Genomic DNA, 22,249 nt, shown 5'->3' with positions numbered 1-22,249 from the left:
TGGAATACTATAATTAAGATGAGGGATCATACCTTTCACTCTGAGCTGAGAGGAAGTCTTGGATCTGCCTACAAGGAAAGTCACAAGGCCAGAGTCTTGGGGCATCGTGTTGACAAAAACCAGGATGTGAGTGCGACCGAAGGACTTAAGGATGGTCTGATGCGTTTCACGCAACTCCACACCATCTTTGTACCAGTGTATGTCCATTTCTTCTTTTTCCACTTCAACGCAAAATGCAGCATTTTCACCTTCCAATACATCCACTTTTCTTGGAAGCTTCCGCAAAATTGTCCCTGCAAGGAAACACACTGAAAGTGACTGACTGATTTTTCAGTTTGATCAAACTAATCACCAGAATAAGTCATTTGTAATTGCCCATCAGAACGACTGACACCTTAATCATCAGGAAAACATCATAGGTCATTTCCTTCCCAAATCATAACAAATCAGTAGTTTATTAGGTTGAAGGAAAGATGACTTTGTTTTGATTAAAATAACTACTAGTTAGGGTTATGAAATGATTGTGGTCATGGTTAAAAGAAATGCTGTTGACTGCTGGTACAAAATGCAAAGTAAACAGTGGTCTCCCATGTCAAAGTCCAATGTTTTGTTGACCCAACCAACCATCTCCTCCATTTATACTCTTTTTGGCTCTATAACAACTATAACATTTTAACAACATCACATTAAGCCTTCCCTTTATCTCTGTTTTTCTTACAACTTGTTTCCATCAGGCACAGATGTGTTGTGTTATGGCTGCACCATGTCTGCTGGAGCTGATCACTGCCAGTTCACACAATGCTTGTGATTATACCAGCGGCACTGCAGCACATCCCAGAAGCAGCTCTCCACTCTTCTCTGCTTAAAATGTGTGGCAATTTTTAATTTAAAATTTCAAAATAAAAGACCCTGTGCAGACTCGTGGTCATAAAAACAAACAAAAGCAAAACTACTTCACTATGTAGCTTACTTACCCATGGTAGAAACACAAAAAGCAGGGAAGGACCAAATCAATACAATCTGAGCAAGTCAACATAATCAGGAGGGCAAAAAGGCTCTGCTGCTGAAATGCTTCCTAAACGCTGCTGGTGGAATATGCAACGGTGTGGAGGACGGATCAAAGTCATAGTGCAGACATGGCTCGACGGGTTGGTCTTACTATGGACTAGTACTATTGAAACAAAACAACTGACGATACTATTTCTTACTAGTATGATGCCAACTGTGTGTTTCCAATGGACACCGGTAAAAACATAGATGAGAAGTAACGCCAAACAAAGGAAGAGGAAGAGGAAGAGAGAGAGAAAAAAAAGAAAAAGTATATCAAGAGGGTTTTAGTCATAGACTTTTGTCAGGCCTGTTTGTTTCAAATTCAAAAAGGAAAATAAGAAACCCTGCTGTCAGTTTGCATCTCCTTTTTATTGTGTTTTTCAAAGAAGAGCTATTTTACAGTTCATCCCGATTTACCTTTCACAGCCACCTCTGCAATGCTCCTCCCCCCATCGGGCATCTCGCAGAGGTAAATCCCATCATCGTCAACTCCAATGTCACGGATAGTTAGCCGTCGTTTTGTTCCCCACTCCTCCATTCCATATTTGGCCCCTGGCTGCAGTCGTCTATCCTCCAGATACCATGTGATGGGAACGGAGTCCTCTGGAACTTCACACTCGAGAACAGCCAAATCTCGTTCCCATACCTCTAGATCAATGAGAGGCTGCTTGAACCGCACAGGCGGCTCTGGAACCAAGAGGGAAGAACACCAGTTTGATTAAACCAATATCACCTCACCAAAGTTTAAAATATTAGCTCATGATAGTCATATCTACTTTTATCTTTCAAACGGTATCAGTGTGACTTGATTCACATAAATACTTGAGGCCAATCGACCCTGTCAAAACACAGCACATCATCTATGTTCGTGTAGTAAACACTAAATTGAAGCCTATTTGGCAGTAAATTCCAGTGAAGCAAACAAGATGAACAAAATCATGAGACAAGTAGCTCATTTAGTTGAGGAATGGAAACATCATTAACACATCGGGGTGTTAGATAGGAAATAAACTGTTTGTAACTGACACCCTCAGACAGTACCAGACAGTTGTAAACAAAAGAATGTGGACTGTATTAAGTACTCTGTGTGCAAAGCTCTTCATTTCCTTATCTTACTAATGTCTTAACAAGTCCAATTAAACACACAGACAACTGATGAAATACAATCACCTTCTACCATTTAAATCACCTTTAAATCTACCCCCTAGCTAACAATAACCATCAAGCCCATCTCAGTCTTATTTTGTGTGTCTCTGACTGGTACAGTACAATACTTTTTTTGTTGATGTCATAAGTTTGGACTTCTCTGGGCCATGTGAGAAATATGATCCCCTTTCCAAAGACTTGGACACATGGACGCCCCCCTAGACCTTTCACAAGCTAAGTGACTTTGCAGACATCATACTGCTGTTGGAATCCACCTCAAGCTGATGAACTTTGGCTGTTTAGATATCTCTCGGGTCGAATTTCAGATCATTAATACATTTCATTAATTCTCCAGTGGACCCAGGATTGAATTGCTTTTAATGCAGCTGGTGTCATATAATTTAATTACTTATTTGCAGCTCATTGGCCTGCTGACCTGCTGTTTTATGAACTCAACTGACTAATGATACAAAGCCATACACTTGGAAATTTATTTGAATTAGATCCATAAGTAGGCATTTGTGAGCAGGAACCTGTTTTGTGTGATAAGCATTAGTGTGCTATTGTACAGTTTCTGCTGTTCTATGCTTTGTAAAAGCATTGGTCACTTCATTATTTTACCACTCAGATATATTCAGATACAGATTAGAACAGAACATTATAATGTTAGGTGTTTTTATCCTGTTTTATAGTTTGTTATTAGTAGTTTGTAGTTTGTTATTTACATGATTATAAGGTTTCTCTGTGTTTAAGTATATAATTTCAGCCTATCTAAACAATATCATTGTGAAATATAAATAGATTTTTAAATTGTTTTTAAAAGGGCCAGTCTGTGGGATTCAGCAGCATCTAGAGGTGAGCTTGCTGATTGCGAAAACCTTGCCTCACTCTCCCCTTCCAAGCATGTAGAAGAACCTACAGTGCACAGGAAACTTGGTTTGTCTATTCTGGGCAATCTGGTTGCCTCACTGGAATATAGATATATGCAGATGTGGCATTGGCCTGTGGATCGTACAACTACATTGCCGCCATTTTTTTCAGGTCAAGACTGACCTATGAACAAATACGCACAATGTTTATTTCAAATGATCTCAATGAGTGATGTTCTATTCCACGGTTTATGACTAACATGGAGTAAGTTCTTTCTTACTCCATGCAGATCATGAACCCTTGAAACACGAAAATGGCAGCAACATTTACGTAATGCAGCAAAAAGAAAAGGTTGTCAGTGTAGTGTCTATGTAAAATATGTTTATGCTGTGGAAGAGTACCATGGTCTCTGTAGATATAAGGGGCTCATTCTAAGGTAATGAAAACAGAACAGTTCTCATTTTCAGGTGATTATACACTAATGAAAACATACTTATGAATATTATATTCCATAAAATGGAATATTCTGCCAATAAATTCCTGTAAATATTTCACACTGGAACTTTAAAGCATCATAATACAGTCATATGACTTTTAAGATCTCTATTTTGCCTTCCCTGTCTGGCCCTACCCCAATAAATGATCTCAGAGTATCTCTTTGAAGATAACTCACTGACATCATCCTAGCATCAAATGGATGGAAATCTGATCTAAGAACACACCACAGACTCACTCACTCCTTTAAGGCTGCAAAAAGCATCACAGGCTGCTACAGTTCACAAAATTAAAACTCTAGCCACTGTAAATGGACTTACCCTTTACGGAGAGATGTACAGCACTTAAGGTTTGCCCTGCTGTATTTGATGCAGCACAAACATAAACTCCATTATCCTTCTGCTTACAGTACAGAACTTTAAGTGTGAAGTATCCTTCTCTGTCCTCATATAACAAATAACGCCTTCCAGACAGTATCAGCCTCCCATCTTTTCTCCAAATTATTTCTGGTTTGGGTTTTCCAGTCACAAAGCAGCGGAATTTGGCATGTTTGCCCTCTGTCACTGCAAACATTTTCACTTTGGCAGACTTTGTCATGGTGTCGTCTTTGAGCCGGTTTGGCACTTGCCTTCCACTCCTCTGTTTACCCTGGTGGGCTTTCCAGTGGCCATTTGTGTAGCCATTACGATTTCCTTCATCCTCATGTCCTGGGCCTGCGTCAACAAGCAACACAGCTCCTGCCAGCGCTTCCCCAAACTCGTTCCTGGCTTTGCACGTATAAACACCACCATCTGGTGCACGAGTCTTAAAGATCTTCAGCTGGAACCATCCACCATCCTGGTAGCCCACACTGAAATGTGTGCTTTCAAATATTTCATTGAGTTTCCTGCCATCCTTTTCCCAGACAACCTCTGGTCGTGGGTTTCCCCAGAGCTTACAAGAGAAGACAGCATCTTCTCCACGACCAACACGAGTGGATAAGGGCTTGATGAGGAATCGTGGCTTATTTTCCTCTCGTAACTCCAACTCTTGTGCCTCACCTTCCACCTTCAATGTGGCTGCTGCGTACGTTTCCCCAATGCTGTTTTTTGCTTTGCATATGTACTGCCCACTATCCTCTGTGGTCACAGCTGAAATGATAAGATTGTAAACATTTCCGTCTTCAAAGACTCTGTATCGTCCCTCTGGGTCGATCTTTTCATTGTTTCGCTCCCAGATAACTGCAGGCCTTGGATCACCACCAATTTGACACTTCAGGACTGCATCAGTTCCACTTTGTACCACTACAGGTCGAGGATAGGCTAAGAAACGTGGTGCACCACCAAACACATCCATTTCTGCTTCGCTGCTTCAGCCTCACTTCACCGTAAGCAGGCCAGGAGAGTAAGAAATGGCAGTTATTCACTGGGGCAAGACACTCCAACTTCTGCACTGCAAATTTCTAAAAAAAAGAAAAGAAATGACAGAGGGATTACTTTAGTATCCAACAGAGATCTATAGCAAACCTTATATGAAATACCCCCCCCCCTCCCCACCATTCATGAGAATGGGACAAATCATGTCCTACCAAAAATATGAAATGTTTTGGTTTGCTTTAACTTTTTTAATATCAAAACTTGCTCTTTGCCAGAAAACAGGCTTGTCCCAGACAACAATTCACAACTTGAAACAATTAAATGTGTTAAAAGCTGTCAAAATCTGAAACTAACAAACTGATGTCATAGGTAGAAAAAGATGTGATTATAATCTTTTTTTTTAAGTGATTGTTTTTAATGAAAATTTTGGTCCTTTAAAATTGTGTCCACTCGATCAGATTTTTACAAAAAATGATTTAATCAGGTTTAGCTATACCCTAAACTCTCCAGTCTCACTTCCTGGTTTAAAAATGATGGGAATACCACTCAAGCCCTGGTAAACTTTCTATGTGTGATAAATTTAAATAATATTGCTATCAGAACTTAAAAAATAATACTATGCTGTGAAATGAAAAAAAAAGTAACACACAAGTAAGATAAGCTTTGCCAGACTTTCGATCTGATGGAGCTGACATCTACATTTAATAAAAAAAAAAAAAAAATCACTAGGAGGTTGGCCTGTTACAAGGTTTAATAGCCAAGAGTTTGAGCCTGTAAAATATATTTTCCCAGGATAAATGAAGAGTAAATACTAAAACCCCCTAAAATGTGTATTTATCCCAATTCTCACTAATGAGTGCTCATAAGATTCTACTTTTAACCTAAACTTTTTAGCCGTAACAACGAAATGAAGCCTTAGATTTTGGACTGGAAAATAAAACTTTGGTCACTGAAACACTCTGTGTCCGCCCCCTTTATGTGCATGTGGTTCAGCACAAAAGCATGGCATGATTATTAGGGCTAATTGAATTAGATCTGTCTGCATGAGAGAAAAACACAGGCTAGCAGCGAGAGGAGGGGGACGGGGACAGACTCGTCCTGTTGCAACAGCAGCCACAACACATAGCCAGTACAGCTGGTGCTGTATTTCAATGGGAAAGTGCTTAATATAGTATGTCCTAAATAAAGACCTGTGATGGAGTGTGTGTCAGGTATCACAAAGAAGCCTCTGAAACCCGCGTGCTCACACAAACACAGGATGAAATCATGGTCTGCCCACCCAAGAGACCTTGTAGACAAAATATGCTGAGCCTCCATCGCACCCTTTGTTGGCAGCTCTGTTAGGGAATTCCTTCTTTAAATGTCACTGTTAAAATTGTTTTTCTGTCATATTCATAAATAAATATATCAGGCAATCCTAGAAATGTTGTTTATACGAGAGTGCAATTCTCCCTCTCCCCATTTAAAATTATGCTGTCATTTTGACTATTTTTGCAATCTCACCCTTTGCCCAAAACTTTTCCTTTAGGAGCTTCTGAACTCGAAAGGGAGTATTTATCAGTAAACTGAGTTTATGTGTTTTGGAATAGCTCCCACAGAGTGTTGAAACTTTGTCCTCTTAGATGCAAGAAGCAAAGTTTCATGTCACAAAGAAAAAATCTCAGTTTTGAAGCAGCTTATTGTCTATCATAGTATTAAATATGATTTTTTAAAAGTAATTTTACTTTTACATTTGATAGCAAAACATTAAAGATAATAATCATACAAAAATATTGTTGTTGTCAAATACAAAACAACCAACCATCAAAATGAACATGAACCCATGTAAAAATGAAACCATATCATATCATATTGATGTTAAAAAGAAAGTTTGAAGAAAGTATTTTAATTTCTTTAAAAAATTAACTTAAAATTGAACCGAATGTCGATGGAAAACTGTTTTATATATTTTGTATAACCATTAAATATACGATTTGATATAATTGGGTGATTACATTAATTTTCTAAATTGTATAAAGTCTCTTTTCCACATTGAAAGTTGTTTTATTAACTCTGTTTTGACATTGCATTAAAAGTGTCTTCAATATTCCCTCCGGAGGTTTAAAGAGAGGAGATTAACCCCTGTGTTTACGTGTCTGATTTAATTGGAATGACCTCTGCCCCTTGTGAAGCTGTGCTGTGTACCCCTCACATGACCTACCTCGCTTCAGTCGCGGGGAAAGACCGTCAACATACATTCCGCACTCGCAATCTCTCGTCGAGGTAAGAAGCAGTGCCACTCGTCTCCTGAAGGCTGAGTAATGTCCCAAGTTGACTTCAGATTCAGAAGCATGCTCTCCTCAGCGGTCTACTCCAGTACATCTTTATAGACTTTTTTTTTTTTTTTTTTTTTTTACCGTCAGGAAGGATAAAAAGAAGAACTTCAATATCCACACCGACCTCCCGTTTAACAACTTCAGAGTGGTCCCCCAATATCTGTGTCGTTCAGGCCTTAGACACCCCAAGTGTCATTGTTCGTGGAATACCGTTAAATGCTTTTGCAGCTGCTGCTGTCCCCTAAAAATACTGGCTGCCTCGATGACAGCAGTGAAGATAAGTCGGGCACTTCCATTCACTTGCCAGCAGGGACTAAAGATAGTTCAGGTGGCCAGTGCAGGGCAGACTGCTTAGCTTACTTGAGGCTTTGCAATAAAAATCCAAGGAGAAGAGCGAGCTCCTGGTCTCCCAGTGTTCTAAAGATCACCTTCATTTAATCTCCAACATTTGTTTAATTCAGTTATCCACAAGTCATATAGTCTGTCATCTTTCACTGTAGACTGTGACACAGTGTGCTTACAAAGTGTTGTTTGTGACAGAAAGCATGAAGTAGTTAAACAGAAAGTTCAACCTTATGGTGCAGAACAAAAAAATCAAAAAATAAAATCCTGAGCTGATGTTGTATATATGTTGAAAATATCATGAGAAGAGTTTACACACTGATGTAAAGATATATGCAAATATATATATATATATATATAAAAAAAAAACGAATTACACAATAATGCAAAAAATTAGAAAATCAAAAATGTATTGAAATATGATTGCTGTTGGTACTTTTTCCACTTATCTCTTAGTGGAGAACAATAATTGTAATTTGAATTGAAATTAATACATTGAAATACCAATATGACCAGTAATAACCAATCATATTGGTGCAGGTGTACTCTTTCAGTATCACTTTTCTCTCGTACTCTGCTGACTCACTCACAGTGTTGGCTGCTGCTCTGTCCCCCACACCAACTTCCTCATGTGCTAAGTTTGATGTACTGCCCAGCTAGAAATTTCACGTTCCCAGAATGTTCTGAGAACATCCCCACTGGTGTAAACCATGTTGCCTATATTCCCAGGACATGATATGGAGCTCTTTAAAGGATAGGGGGACAGTATTTGGCAGACATTCATGGAACAGTTATGATGATCTAGGAATATTGGGGACTGGGGCTGCACAATTTGTAAAAAAAGTCATTTTGTGATTATTTTGACTGAAATTGTGATTGCAATATGTGATACAATTAGTGGAAAAAAATTCACAGAAAAAACAAAATACTAAAATCATGATGATGGGATATTTATTGAGGTCTGTACCAAACATACATGTTTTCTTTAACTGGAGAACAAGTTTTTTTAGGCCAGGTCATCTATGCAGCACTATATCTCATTATAATGCTGTTTTCTCACACATTTTTCTTTTTTCAAAGAATTGTGATTTGCTTCTGCAATTTGCATCCCACCTAGAAATTATATGTTCTGGGAACGCTCTGACAAAGAATGAAGCTGAGAGGATGTTTCCTCATAATGTTCCCAGACAGATGTGAGAGTCTCTGTACACTTGGCTGATTGGCTTATATGTTTGAATAATACATAGCTAACTAGTTTTCTGTCATGAATAGGTGCAGCACAGCAATTTAGCAGGTTAGCTAGGTCAAATGATTACATGAAGATTAATGGGTAGCCTTTAGTCAATCTTGTGTCCTTACTAATAATATTTTGGTTTCAAATTATGCGTATTAATATCTGACATATTTTAAGTTTTGGAGAAAACTTTTAAAGAACTTTTGAAGTTTGCCCTGTTGAAGATCTATAGTACTAGTAGTATAGGACTACTACTACTACTCTCATGTTTGCAGAACATTTAGTAACATTACAGGAATCTTTAGGGGACCTAGAAATTGTTAAATTGATATGAAATACCATCAAAACATGTTTACAAGTTAAGTTTTAAGTTATCCTTTTTAAATCCCTGTAGGGAATGATCTCTGCATTGAACCCATCCCAAGAGCAGTGGGCTAAATTGTAGGGCTGTAGTCAACCAAAGAAAATCTTGGTCAGCTGTAATTCTACCTGCTTTTTAACCAATCGATTGATTGATGGGGGAGAAATCTACATGTTATCTCTAGATTAACCTAATGAGCCACAGTGAACTGAATGAGTACCTGCAGCTTAAATGGTGCAAATCAAAGTTTTACACCATTGACAAGCGCATGAATTCCTGCAGTTTGACCATTTTCCCCCTATATGTAGCTTTATAGTCACCTTCTGAGCATGTCTGTCAAGTAAATTAGCCTTACATACAACATCAATACAAACACACACCACCACGCCACAGCTAAGGCAGCTTAGACTAGTTACAGCATACTACTGTTATTTAGTTGCTCAAATTGTTGTTCAAATGAGGCTGATATTAATGTTATTAATATTTTTTTCTCCATATTACAACATTAGTCCAACATTATCCCAACCTGCAGGTAGGTAGGTAGATAGATAGATAGACATGATGTGGATTAGTTTGGAGCTGAGTAAATGTTCACTAAATAACTTCACTCAAAAATAAAATACATCAGGTCTGCTTATGTCCCACCCTGTCAGTAATGTATTAAGAAGCTCTTCTCTCCTTATCAAAGTAACACCAGCGACTGTCTGACCAATAACCAACTAAATGATTTAACCAACCAGAGGATGTCAGCCATAATGAAGCGCCTCAAGTCACTTGAGTCAGCATCGGTTGGGTCTGAAGACTACAAATTTGAAAATGAAAAGTGTCTGGGGGTGTGGTGTTAGAAAGAAGTTAGTATTCCAGACTTGTGTTGTCTTCTCCTCATCTCTGTTTGAGGCTAGAGGATGGAGGTTACTTTAATTGCTAATAGCATAACACACCAGAATCTCTGACATTGTGGGTAATGCATACACTGTAGATTAATGTGTTGTATTGATCCAACTTTCTGTTGGATGTGTAAATGTCTTAAAGTCTATGCTTGGCACTGGAGCAAAGATCATGAGATGATCAAAGCTGATTCCAGTATGAATATTACATTATTTGTTTCACATGTTAGTATCCACCCTATCATCCAACAAACACATATGTTGAGCACGGTTATATTATTTACTTTTTCAGTATTTTCAACTGTGGGTTGATACCCAAGGCTAACATTTGTCAGTAGCAGAGAATAGAGAGCATTTCCATCCCATGAAAATACTTGATGTTTTGGAGTCTTATTGGTTGAATATAGTAAAGACCTGCATGTGTTGGGAAGCAGAATGTAGCTCATGTGTTTGTCCTTACTGAGCTGTACTCAAGTTAGTCAGATTACTTCAACCAGTGCATTTATTTACAGTGTGCAAACATATATGAATGGGTCATATGTACAACCACCACTCCAAATATTTTGTCAATATTACTCTATCCAGTATCAGTATTTTAAGGGAGCCAATAGGCAGTATTTGATCCTGTGCCTTGTGGTAATGAGGGGATTGGACAGCACGTGGGCCTGGGTTTTTCAGTGTGTGAGGCTGCTGTGTGATTATGAGACCAGGTCTCAGCATGGGCTGCAGTGTCCCTTCAGCTGTTTAGAGGCTCCACAGCCCACACTCCCTCCTCCCTGATTTCAGCTGTTGGAGTAATGTGATATAACTCAGACCCCCTGTAGCTGGTTATAAAACGCTTTGTGCTGATGACTAACTAACAACTTAAACTTTATTATGCTATCAGATCTCTCTCGCATATCCTGAAATGAAAACTATATTCAAGTATATGGTGTGTGTCCATGTTGTCAAATCCAAGTAATAGTGTTTTAAAATATATTTTGGCTATCAGAGGCTATGAGGAGCAAGGGTTTGTGTGTGAGAAAAACTGTCAAGTAATGTTTTCACACAAGAAAATATGGACAGAGGCTCTGTGGTATCATCCATAGTTTTTTGAAGACCCATTGTGAAGCTTGTGGTACGTTGACATCATCATCATCAACATCTGAGCAGTACCTGACAAAGACGTGAAGCATTGGTGGAGGTGTGGTGGCTAACTAGCAGCTAACCATTGTTGACGGTACCCACCTTTCACTCAAAGCAGACATGGCCTTTACTTTGCATAACTTAGAGCCTATCATTTAAAGTGATAGTTCACCAAAAAATGAAAGTTATTATCTACTCACACTCATGTGGATGGATGGATGAGTTTAGTTTTTTAGTCCACAAAACAGTGCTTGGGTTTCACAGGAAAACAGCATTGGAGAATCTCCCAAACAGTGAAAGTGAATGGTGACCAGTTTTCAGATGGAAAAAAACAACCAAAAAAAAAAAAAAAGAATAAAATGCCTCCATATTGCTCTTATGGTGTAATCCAAGTCCCCTAAAATGGGGCCCAGACATTAAAATAACTTCATCACTGCAAAAGAAAAGGTGACAGCTGTTAGCTTGTTTACATTTGTACCATTAGCATCCCAGGTGGTAATTTCCCATTTTCAGCATGTAGGTTGCAACTTGGAGGTTGTTGTTGTTTCCCAGGCACCTTGGAAACACAGATAGTAGATGCTGCAAGTGCTGACTGAGACAAGCTGTCCAATAGCAGGCTTATACCTGCAGAATTCATCCAGTGTATCAGACTATTTCTGCATTTGCTTCATTGTTCCCTTTGGATGTTACATGCACAAGACTGAATGTGATTGAGCAGCATCATGTTGTTGTTGGCTTGTGTCATTTATTGATGTTAGTGGACTCAGTGATGTTAGCTAGTGTTTACAGGGCAGTAGAGGAGAAGTATAAACATCACGTTTTTAATTTTCCCACAAAAAAACAGGCAAGTTGGAGATGGTCTCATTCTGTCACTTATGTTCCAGTCCGGTCACACATTGACAGTTAATTCATGCAAACTGCTTCACATAGTACCTTTGAGTTTCTCTTCTATCACAAACCTTCAAACCTACTATCTTCAGGATAGTAATTTCATTTGGTAGATTACTATGCCATGTGTTGCAAAAGTTACATTGCAGTTATGTTCCTGCAACAACTCTGTGTTTAGGGTTTCTGAGTATTATTGCTAGCACACTGTATGAAATGTCTGGTATGTTGTCCCAAAGTTTCCAGCGTTTCTGATGTTGTATAAAGTAAATGAAACATCATGCAGAGGACGTTGAACAGATGATGATGCTTTCACTTCTACTCAAATAAACTCTTCAAAATTTCAATGATGTTCGCTTTTTTAGCTAAATATTTTCTCTACAAAACTCATATGAATTAGAATTGTTAACATTAGAATCATTTTTTTTTTACATTGTTTGACACTCATTCATTACATTGTTTTCATTGATAAACACATAGAGAAGAGCTGAGGTGAAATTATGATGGAAAACAAACAGGGATCAAGCTGTCACCTAGTATCACAAGAGTGGTTTATCACTGGACGAGAAAAGAGTGTGAAGCTTTTAAATCTGAACAGTGCTGACAGGACCTGCAGAGCAACCACGTGGTTACAAACACTGTTCTGTCAATAGTGGCTCATACAGTTAGTTAATTTGGCCATGAGGATCTGCACAGTGGGTTACTCTGAACCAGGTGGTTTGGTACATGGAGTTAAGTCTGTTATTCACTCTTTGTATAGTCTGAAGGGTGGTTAGCAGGAGTGAAATGTTGCTGTGCATAAATCATCCTCGAAAGAACCAAATTCCTTAAATGCTGATGTACAACATGTTCACATGTTGGAGGGTTGAGGAACTTTCTTAAGCTGCTGTGTGTATGAAACTGTTTAAATTACAGGAGTGCCTAGGGGTTGTAGACTTCTGGAAGAAGGTCTGTGATATGTTATCCACCATATATCCAAACCAATCCTGTATTAGCCTTCTGAACATTTACTTAAAGACAGCTCTACCTTAGACTTGTCTGTCAGATAAAGGTGCCTTTGGCTGGCCGGTCTCACAGCTGCAGCTGCCTAGAGAGGGAAGTCGCTCCACTCCTCCTGCGCAGATATTACTGGTTACTAGATATTATTGATAAAACCAAGATGAAACTCTGGGCTGCTGATATGTACTGTGCATAAATCCAACAGTGTGACATGTCGGAGTCATATTGTCAATATTTTTAAGTTCTCATGAACTCATTCTGTTCATCTTTGGAGTCCTTGAGGTAGGGTTGGGTGAATGGTGGATAGGAATAAGAAGGAGATCGTGTTTGTTTTTGTTTTTGTTTTTTTGTCTGCTCTGATTCAGGCCAGAATGACAAGTCAGTCATTGTTTCCGCTTGTGATTTTTGTTAGATAATATGAGATTGCATGCTTCCTCATGTCTCTGACTTTAACCATAACCACTTTCCTGTATTTTACTGCAAATTCCAATTTAAAGTATGACATATATAAAACAAGATATCAAAGAAAGTAATTAATTCCAATGAGGATACAAGAAAGATATTTAAAAGGATGTCTTGATGGCTAAGTGACCTATCAAATATCAAATTATCCTTAGGTCGGAGTAATACTTTATGGTATAATATGACGACAACAATTCTCATTATCATATTTACCATATTTAAATTTTTAGGCTTGTTTTGAGAGCCACGCCTCCTGAACCTGTTGGCATGCAAAGGACAACCTTGTCACTGCGCTAGCTAACTCATTGGTGCTAATGTGACAGTTCAGCCAAAGAGGTCACCTTTAATGTTTACATACCACCGGTCACCAGAATGAGCCTCATGTCCATGAGTAGATGCACACGTCCTTCACGCGTTGGCAGGTGAAGTTCAGTATGAAGAAAATTGTTCCTACATGAGTGCCATCTAGTTTCAGTGTATTCAAGAGAGGGCTGACATCTCCAAAACTCAGTAACTCACACCTAAACAATCTAAACAGATTAATGGCGCTACAGGTCAGAGGAAATACATGCATATTTGAATTTGGGGTGAACTGTCCATTTAGAACCACTTGGGCTGCTGGGCTCCAAATGAATGAAACCAGTTAAGCAGATTCAAATAACTTTATATTCAAAGATAATAAATAATATATAAATAAATGAGTTATCATTTTATTTTTGAATCCTGTGCTCATGCACTGTAATTACTCTTCCAAACATTTAGCTTGACTACAACTGTGAGTCATTGCTAATTGCAGATGAAAATAATTAAAGCTGTGTTTTCATTATAGAGCTGCTGCAGACACTGCAGATATATTACTCCTTGTGGAAAGAGTCCCGCCCAGCTCTCTGTGAGGTTACACTGCAACATAGCATTTAACAGACAATTTTACCTTTCTTTTCCCTGACGTTGGAATGTGAGCAGAGCAGACATCCACAGAGCTGTGGACGTGTTCAGACAGTAGCCTGGAGGGCTGCAGATAGAGAGACTAATACAGCAGAGTCCATTACATGCACCAAGAGGCTGTTCCTCTGATAACAAACTCTCTTTATGTGCGTAAAGAAGTCATAAAGAAGGTAGTAATATGTGGTGCACGTAAAGGAGGTACCGTTAAATTGATGAAAGTTGTAAAACTGTCCAATCATATCAACAAAAGACAAAGACAAAAAAATCTGAGTCTCTGTGCTGATATGTAGCTGCATCCTTATTTTGTTTTGTACAATAGACACAAATAACATATACATTTAAATCTCATTAAAGCTTGTTGGAGTTCTACAGGAATGTAACAATCACATTTTGGAGTTTTCTGCTCTTTGTTCAGTCCAACAACCCTTCACAGATGTGGACAAGACTGTCTTTGCATCTAACACATGGGGACATGGAAAAAAAAGAAAAGAAAGGAAAAACAGCATATCACATTAAAACCAAATACAATCAGCAGTCTATACTGTGGGCTGACATCAGTGCAATGACGTATAGACCAGGAACAGATCAAATGTTTCCTCTGCAGGTTTCAAAAAGAAAACCAATTTCATCCTCTGGTGGTCGTCTTTTGTAAGTGCAACACACCACAACTCTGCTCATACCAATGATTTTCAGAGCAAATACAAAGACTGGTTAAATTTGAGTGTTAAGATGATTTAGCCTTGAGGATCAGCTACTTTGATAACACAACTTTGCAAGTTACAATTTATTTGACAGTGGAAGAAGCTGAACTACAGAAAAGCTATCCTTGTGAGAAATCTAATCTAATTTGGTTAACCAGAACTATTAATAAAATACTACTACTAACTACTTTGTTAAAAAGAACAACCAAAAAAAAGGATCAAATTAACAATGTACACCATCCATCCATCCATTTTCTGTGACCGCTTATTCCTGAAGGGTTGCGGGCTGCTGGAGTCTATCCCAGCTGACACTGGGTGAGAGGCGGAGTTCACCTTGGACAAGTTGCCAGATCATCACAGGGCAACAATGTACACGTGATGTAAAATTCTAACAAAATATAATACAAAAAGTCACATACAAGCACAAAATGAAACTCAATTAACAAAAAAAAAAAGTCTTTCCTTTCCTTTTATGACCCAAAATTATAGTTTAAAATTTTTCAAAAAATAAGAATTTGAGTCACTATGCAAATCTGAATGTAACTGAACTACCAGAAATTTAGTTAAACTACTAGTTTAAGTAAATTTAAGTTGCTTCTCTCTAACACTAGATTTATTTATTCACGCCTGCAGCAGATGTAACTGGGAATAAATTTTTATTTATTTATTTATTTTCACTGCTATAAATCTATGTAATGCTGCAGGTTTGATTTTAGAGGTACTACATGGAACTTTAATATCGTGTTGATTTTGGAGGCCCTTGCAGACCAAAGCGGTAGTGTTTCACTGTGATGAGCACAAAACATAACTTCAAAAATTAAATTGTGTAACTGGCTAACATACTATTCATTGTAACTTTGTTTAAGAAAATATAAGCACAAGCTTGTTTCATCGGATTTCATGGATGGTCTTGTTTACACATGTATGTCGTATGGAAACATCAGTAACAATCTGAGACTGATTCATTACCAGTTAAAAACTCCTTGTAGTAGCTTTAAACTGTTGTTGCATGTGAAAGTTAGCCAGTATAATCACATATATATTTAAGTTATTCTTTTGAACTCTCTAAACTAAATGGAATAGCTCACTCAGTAAGAAAATGTTGCAGAATAAAATTGTATTTCTCTGCCAAAAAAACAGTCTGTGTTCCTCATGGAGGTCTCACCTTTCTCTTACCTCCAAGCAGGATAAACCAAAGTAAATAAACCTCGACTGAAACCTCATGTGGTCATTATCTTGTCAAGTCCGTTCTTGTGAGCCCACTACAGCTCGAGAAGGTAGTGACAGTGTAAACTTTGCATGAATGACAGAAGATTTTCCGGTGGAAAACTCAGGTTTACACAGCTCATGCTGTAGTTTTTCACCTATTCACAGACACTTCAGCCACTGTCAGTCTGAGGGGACGTAACCTCGGGTTTGTTAGGTTTGTCACAGGAGAAGCAAGCTGTCTGTTCTCTCTTCATTGTTCAAGTGTGACGACAAGGGGAAGAGGAAGAGAAACACAGTTTTGCAGCCAAAAATAAATAATGAACACTTAAATATTTGTAAGTCAATTACAAAAATGTAAATTTAGTTAATATAAGGGATTGTTAATAACTTTTTGAACCCAGCAAGTCATTTTGATGCACTGTGGGAGAATGACCTGGGGGAAGAATGGAACTTTATTCTAAGTCAATTTTTCCTGTTTTATTTATTGCAAGGCAATATCTTATTCAGTTTAAAGTAGTTCACCACACTCATTGGCATAGGGAAGAATTTGTAAAGATAATCCCTGATACTGACCCTACCTGCCCTCGCTGTAAACTGGAAACAGACACTTTGTTTCACCAATTCCAGTCAAATATCTGGGGATCTGATCTCTTTGAATTTTGAGCCTCCCTCCTTACAGCTATCCTTGGGATTCTACTGGTGGGCTGTCCATCGTCATGTACTCAGTCTGATACAGAAGCATACGTCACTCTTATGTCTTGACTGGTCGTTTTTCTCAATTGAAAACTGACCTTTCTGCCCTCTTACAATCATTGGGTCAGAGACTTATCAGGCTGCCTCAAACTGAGGAAACTTCGGGGTCATTCGCACTTATGATGGTTTTCCATCTGGTCTGATTTGTGTTAACAAAGACAACACTAAAAGAGTCGATACAGGATATTGTGCATCATGAGGCATCAGGTTCTGTCTATGCCGGTGTTGATCTGGAGTGTATATCATCAGACTTTAGAGAGCTGAGAACATCTCTTAAGACAGTGGGTATCAAATAATATAATATAATATAATATATTAATAAAATGCTTCTGCAATTCGTTTGCTCGTTCACCAGAAATGAACCACTCCAGATTTCCCTTAACAGTGGTCCAGCTAGCCCTTCCAGGTGGACCAGAGTTTGAATTCAGCTTTTGGGGTAAATGCTCTAGGGTTTGGTTCAATCAGACTAAACAAGCCTGGAATGAACCCACCGTTAAATTCAGCTCCTGTGGAAAAGTGGAGTGTTTCAGATGTGTCCTGGTCCGCATTCTGGACCTAGTGGGAACACCCTGTGAACCCTTCTGATTCTACACTCTCCCACCTCAACCATCCTATATCTATAAAGCCACATATCCATGGATGTGATGTGACAGTCTCTGGTGTTTTATTTGATATATTTTGGGTTTGTAAACACTCTAAATGCTGTTGTGTATTTACTTTCTTTGCTGTTTGTTCTGTGCTCTTATGTTGATTAGTCAGGCTTGGGGAGTAATTGATTACATGTATGGGATTATGTAGTTATGTAGGATACAAAAAAGGGTAACTGTATTCCATTTCAGTTAACAGAAAAAAGAAGAATCAAATTGCAACATGTTTAGTATAAATGGCGATTATTAGCATACTTACAATTTTAAAGTCATTTTATAATAAAGAACAATACACGACACGTACAGCTGACAAGTCTCACAACAGCACAAATGAAACCATAGCTAATTTAACAGTTATACATTAATTTTCATAGCCTATAGTGACAAAATGATTTCTCTGGGTGGAAATTTCACCCTGATGTTTTTTATTTAAATCAGTAAAAGAGACAAACTAGGGCAAGTTCTGCCAGCTGTGAATTGCTGTCATCATCCAAGTACTCATTTTAAATAAACATTTACAACCAGCCAACTGCTAACATTAGCTGCACAGAAATCCAGTTAGCTAGAATAACAACAGATCATAATAATAAAGTCCATTTAAATGTGCATAATTATAGTTATTAATCTAAACATTCATTTGTGATTAAGAAAGGAAGGAAGAGTTGGACAAATACTTAATAAACCTAAGAAGGAACATGAAACATTATATTAGGCTAAACAATTTCACTATATTGGGTATTAAGGTGATCCAAAAGTAACGGAAAGGTATCAGTTTACATTACTTTATTATTGTCATACCTGGATTAGGTTTCTGACTCCATTTTTTAAACAGGTTACGAGAAAGTTTTATCAGAACACAATTTTAAAGTAACCCTCTCAACAATGTGATTAGACTACTGCCTTATTAAATAACAAACAACAACACATTTTATTTTACTTAATTTATTTTATTTTATTTTGTTTTTGTAGATTATTTTCAGATGACACGGGTTCTTCTTCATGACAAACGAATTGTAACTTGAAAGTCAGTGGAATTTGGTTCCTTTTAGGACCTGGCGGAAGTCCCTGGCGTGGACTCGTGCAGGTCACTTCTCTCGCGCTCCACACTTCTTCTTCTCCTCCTCTGTTTCCAGCAGAGCGCCGCGTCTCCATCAGCTGTTGTAGCCGCATGCAGCAGCAGCAGCAGCAGCAGCGGTGCAGGACCAGCGACACTGTGAACACTTTTTACTCCCCTTCTCCCCGCCAACAGTCCATGTAGATTTCCCACTCGACACCAGTGGAAGAAGACATGAAGATGAGGTACTTTTTGATAGTTTGCTTTTAGAATGAAACTTTTTTTTTTTTTTTTTTTGCAGCTCTCAGTAAAGCGGTGAAGTTGTGAATGTGATTGCTTGCTACCTCTGCAGGTGTTCCTCGTGGCTGGAGCGCCTTCTCTGCTGCGTTCTGATCCTCGTCTGTCCGGCTGCATCGCAGTGGCCAGGTAAGAACTAACACTGAAAATATGGATGTAACCTTTGCAACGTTCATAACGCTCTGTAGCGTCCCGCTGATGTGTACCAGTGAACTCCTGTGCATTCATGATAGTCTTTAGTGGATAAATCTTTTACTACAGCAACTTTTCCTTCAAAATAAAAGTTTAACTGGCACACACTGACAAATGTACCTGTTGGGAAAGCTGCTGGAAATGATCTGCCCAATTTAGCACACATCTGAATGGACTAACTGTAGCAGATGACCAGTTTGAGTTGTGGGAACTTCATGAATATTTGATGAGTGATGAGTTGATGTTTGAACTGCAGCATACTGGTCAGTTTAAACTAGGGCTGCAATGTTCATTGCTGATTAATCTTTTGATTATTTTCTCAATTAATCAATTACTTGTTTTGTCTATAAAATATCAGAAAATGGTGAAAAAAGTCCAAGGTGACGTCCTCAAATGTCTTGTTTTGTCCAGATATTAAGTTTAATGTTATTAGGGTGACCAGATCTCACACTGAATGTGGGACAAAGAGTATGTTTGTGTGGGATATGTTACCAATGATGAGAGGTCTAAAACTTTGTGTCCACCTTAAAAAAATTAACATTTCTATCTCTCACTTTGTCGACACAATAGACAACAAATAAGTATTTTTCCAGTCTTTGTTGTAGCTGTATTTCCTTTTCTTCATGTCAGTATGTGGGATGGGGGGACAAGTGGAAAAATGCTGTGCAGTCCCACATAAAGTGGAACACCTGGTCACCCTAACTTTAGAGGAGTAATGAAGTCAGAAAATGTTCACATTTAAGAAACTGGAATCAGAGATTTTGACTTTCTTTTCTTCAAAAAATAATGATTAATCAGTTATTGTATAGTTGATTTAGGCAAACAGTTGACAACTAATCGATTAATCAGTGAATCATTGCAGCTCTAGTTTGAATAGGATATTTTACAAAATCTATCCTGACAAAGTTGCAGTACCACTTGGTCAGTTGTGATGCTTAAAGCCTACCATCTGTGTGTGACATTTGCTCGCTGCTGTATTTTCTTTGGCTTGGATTGTGTTTGTCCACAGCTTATTCTTTGCTCTTTTAACACACTTCTACAACACCCTTCTCTGGATCATCTAACTGACTGAGTGACTAGCACGGCTGCTCCAAAGCTGTGATGACACATTGTTATGATTCAGTGATAAAACACAGCGGTTTGTCCATTCTGACAAGGTCAAAGTGGCTTTGGGGACTGTTTACTAGTTTTTTTTCTCTCAAGTCCAAAGTCTGCAGAAACCTACATTCCTTCTTTATTTGTCCTGTGTCTTGCTCTGTGTCTGACCACACACTCTTGCTTCTAGCACCTACATCCAAGCACTGAAAGATGCTTTTTTTTTTGCCCCCCTCTGTTTCCTTACTGTGTCATGACCTGTTCGCAGAATACTGTAAGCACAGTCAGGATTCTTCTTGGATCTATCCAGCTGTCGATACATTTGAACAAAGAGGCAATTTTCTTTTACCCTCACACAATAGTAATGGTGTTAAAGGGCTATATGAGCCACTGAATGAAAGAACTCTCTTCTGCTGCTGAATAATTTATCTCTGGACCTCACTAATGTCCTTCATTTAATTTAGTAAACGTTGAGTTGTAGCTGTCAGATGATAGGGAGAGGAAACTGAGAGGACATCAATTAATATTTGATTGACCGTGGTCACCACCAGCTAGATGCAACATTTTAGGGGCTTTGGGAGAAGACTCTTCTTTGTATGTCAAACTGACTGAACCCCTTCTAGTACTGGCTGTATTGTCTTTTGTAACCAACCCAACCCGTCTCATGCTATGAATGGGTTTGCTCAAACATTGTTTGCATTTTGCATCCATTCATCTGCCTCCTTTTTTGTTTGCTGTTATATTAACATGCCAGATCTTGATCTGTCTTTAACCTCAGCGGAGATCAGAACAAGTTAAAAAAAAAAAAAAAAAAAAAAAAAAATGCTCACAAACAGTTCATCCCAAAATCTAAAAGACATATTTGCTCCCTGGACTTTTAGTGGTGTTTATCCATCTAGAGTTTAAGTTTTGGAGACATTGGCCATAGAAAGCCATAGTGTTCTCTACAATATAATGGGACTAAATGGCAGTCCAAACATTTGAAAAAGTCAAAGCCTCTTTTTAGTAGAAAAGACAGTAGTTCTGGTAGATTCCGCTGCAGAAAGAACGGAACTGCTCACAACAATGTCTGTGGATTATCTTGAGTAACTGGGTCGTGATTTTTGGAAAGAGACGCTGGTGTTATATTTTTCAAATGTATCTTTTTCATGCTTTGAGCACCACAAGTCGTGTGCCATTTGATCCCATTATATTGGAGAGAAGGCAGACAAAACTCTGCAGCTCACACCCAAAAAAATCTTGATGGATAAACGGCACCACAGACCAGGGGAAAACGTGTGTTTGATTTTGGTGTGAACTGTCACTTTAAAGGGTAAAACATAGTGCAAGTAACAGTGAAACAATGTGACATTCTCACAGGAATGCTGTCCTGTCTGTGTGTGTCCAGGTTGAAAAGGCCGGCCGCTCTGTCTCAGGAGCAGTGCCTTTGGCCGCTTGCGACATGCTTGAATTAGGTCTGATTCAATCCCGGTCCCTGGCTGGGTCAGGAATCCCTATTGTCATGTGATCTTTGACATGCACCCAGCATGGTTTTTGCCTGAGGGGAGCAGGACGAGGGCGGGGGGGAGGGGAGGGGAAACGGCTGTAGGGGGACACCCCGCCGTGCCTTTTAATGGCTGAATTAGATGCCACATTAAAAATCACAGCTGGCTTGGGGGTTCTCTCCCTTTCAGTGTGGGGACATGGTGACAGGCTTTCAGTGAGCTGGGAAAGAGTAACAAAACATTTTTTTAAATCCCTACATTACTGTATTTGCCCTAAAGCATTAAGCACATCCTTCATTTGAGCATTAAATACATTTTACTCAGATTAGTTGCAAGCTTTTTGACA

At 38.6% G+C, this 22,249-nt stretch overlaps 2 protein-coding genes across 2 annotated transcripts in view; one reads left to right on the top strand and one right to left on the bottom strand.

The window, feature by feature from the left end:
• The window catches only part of LOC146322306 (obscurin-like), a 47,297-nt gene extending 39,718 nt beyond the window's left edge, over window positions 1-7,579 (bottom strand). The window contains exons 1-4 of the mRNA XM_084724250.1: window positions 7,117-7,579; window positions 3,882-5,002; window positions 1,468-1,737; window positions 33-293 (exon numbers count right to left, since the gene is read on the bottom strand). Of these exons, the coding sequence (XP_084580376.1) occupies window positions 33-293; window positions 1,468-1,737; window positions 3,882-4,896 (1,546 nt within the window). The 5' untranslated portion in view covers window positions 4,897-5,002; window positions 7,117-7,579. The remainder of the gene's footprint in view (window positions 1-32; window positions 294-1,467; window positions 1,738-3,881; window positions 5,003-7,116) is intronic.
• Window positions 7,580-18,908: 11,329 nt separating this feature from the next.
• Window positions 18,909-22,249, top strand: part of col18a1a (collagen type XVIII alpha 1 chain a) — a 117,916-nt gene continuing 114,575 nt past the window's right edge. The window contains exons 1-2 of the mRNA XM_084724249.1: window positions 18,909-19,080; window positions 19,188-19,261. Of these exons, the coding sequence (XP_084580375.1) occupies window positions 19,070-19,080; window positions 19,188-19,261 (85 nt within the window). The 5' untranslated portion in view covers window positions 18,909-19,069. The remainder of the gene's footprint in view (window positions 19,081-19,187; window positions 19,262-22,249) is intronic.

The sequence above is a fragment of the Lutjanus erythropterus genome, chromosome 8 (assembly GCF_056507025.1).
Source record: "Lutjanus erythropterus isolate fLutEry1 chromosome 8, fLutEry1.hap2, whole genome shotgun sequence".
NCBI lineage: Eukaryota > Metazoa > Chordata > Actinopteri > Lutjaniformes > Lutjanidae > Lutjanus > Lutjanus erythropterus.
The sequence above is the reverse complement of the archived record's forward strand: the minus strand, read 5'-3'. Positions and strand labels throughout refer to the sequence as shown.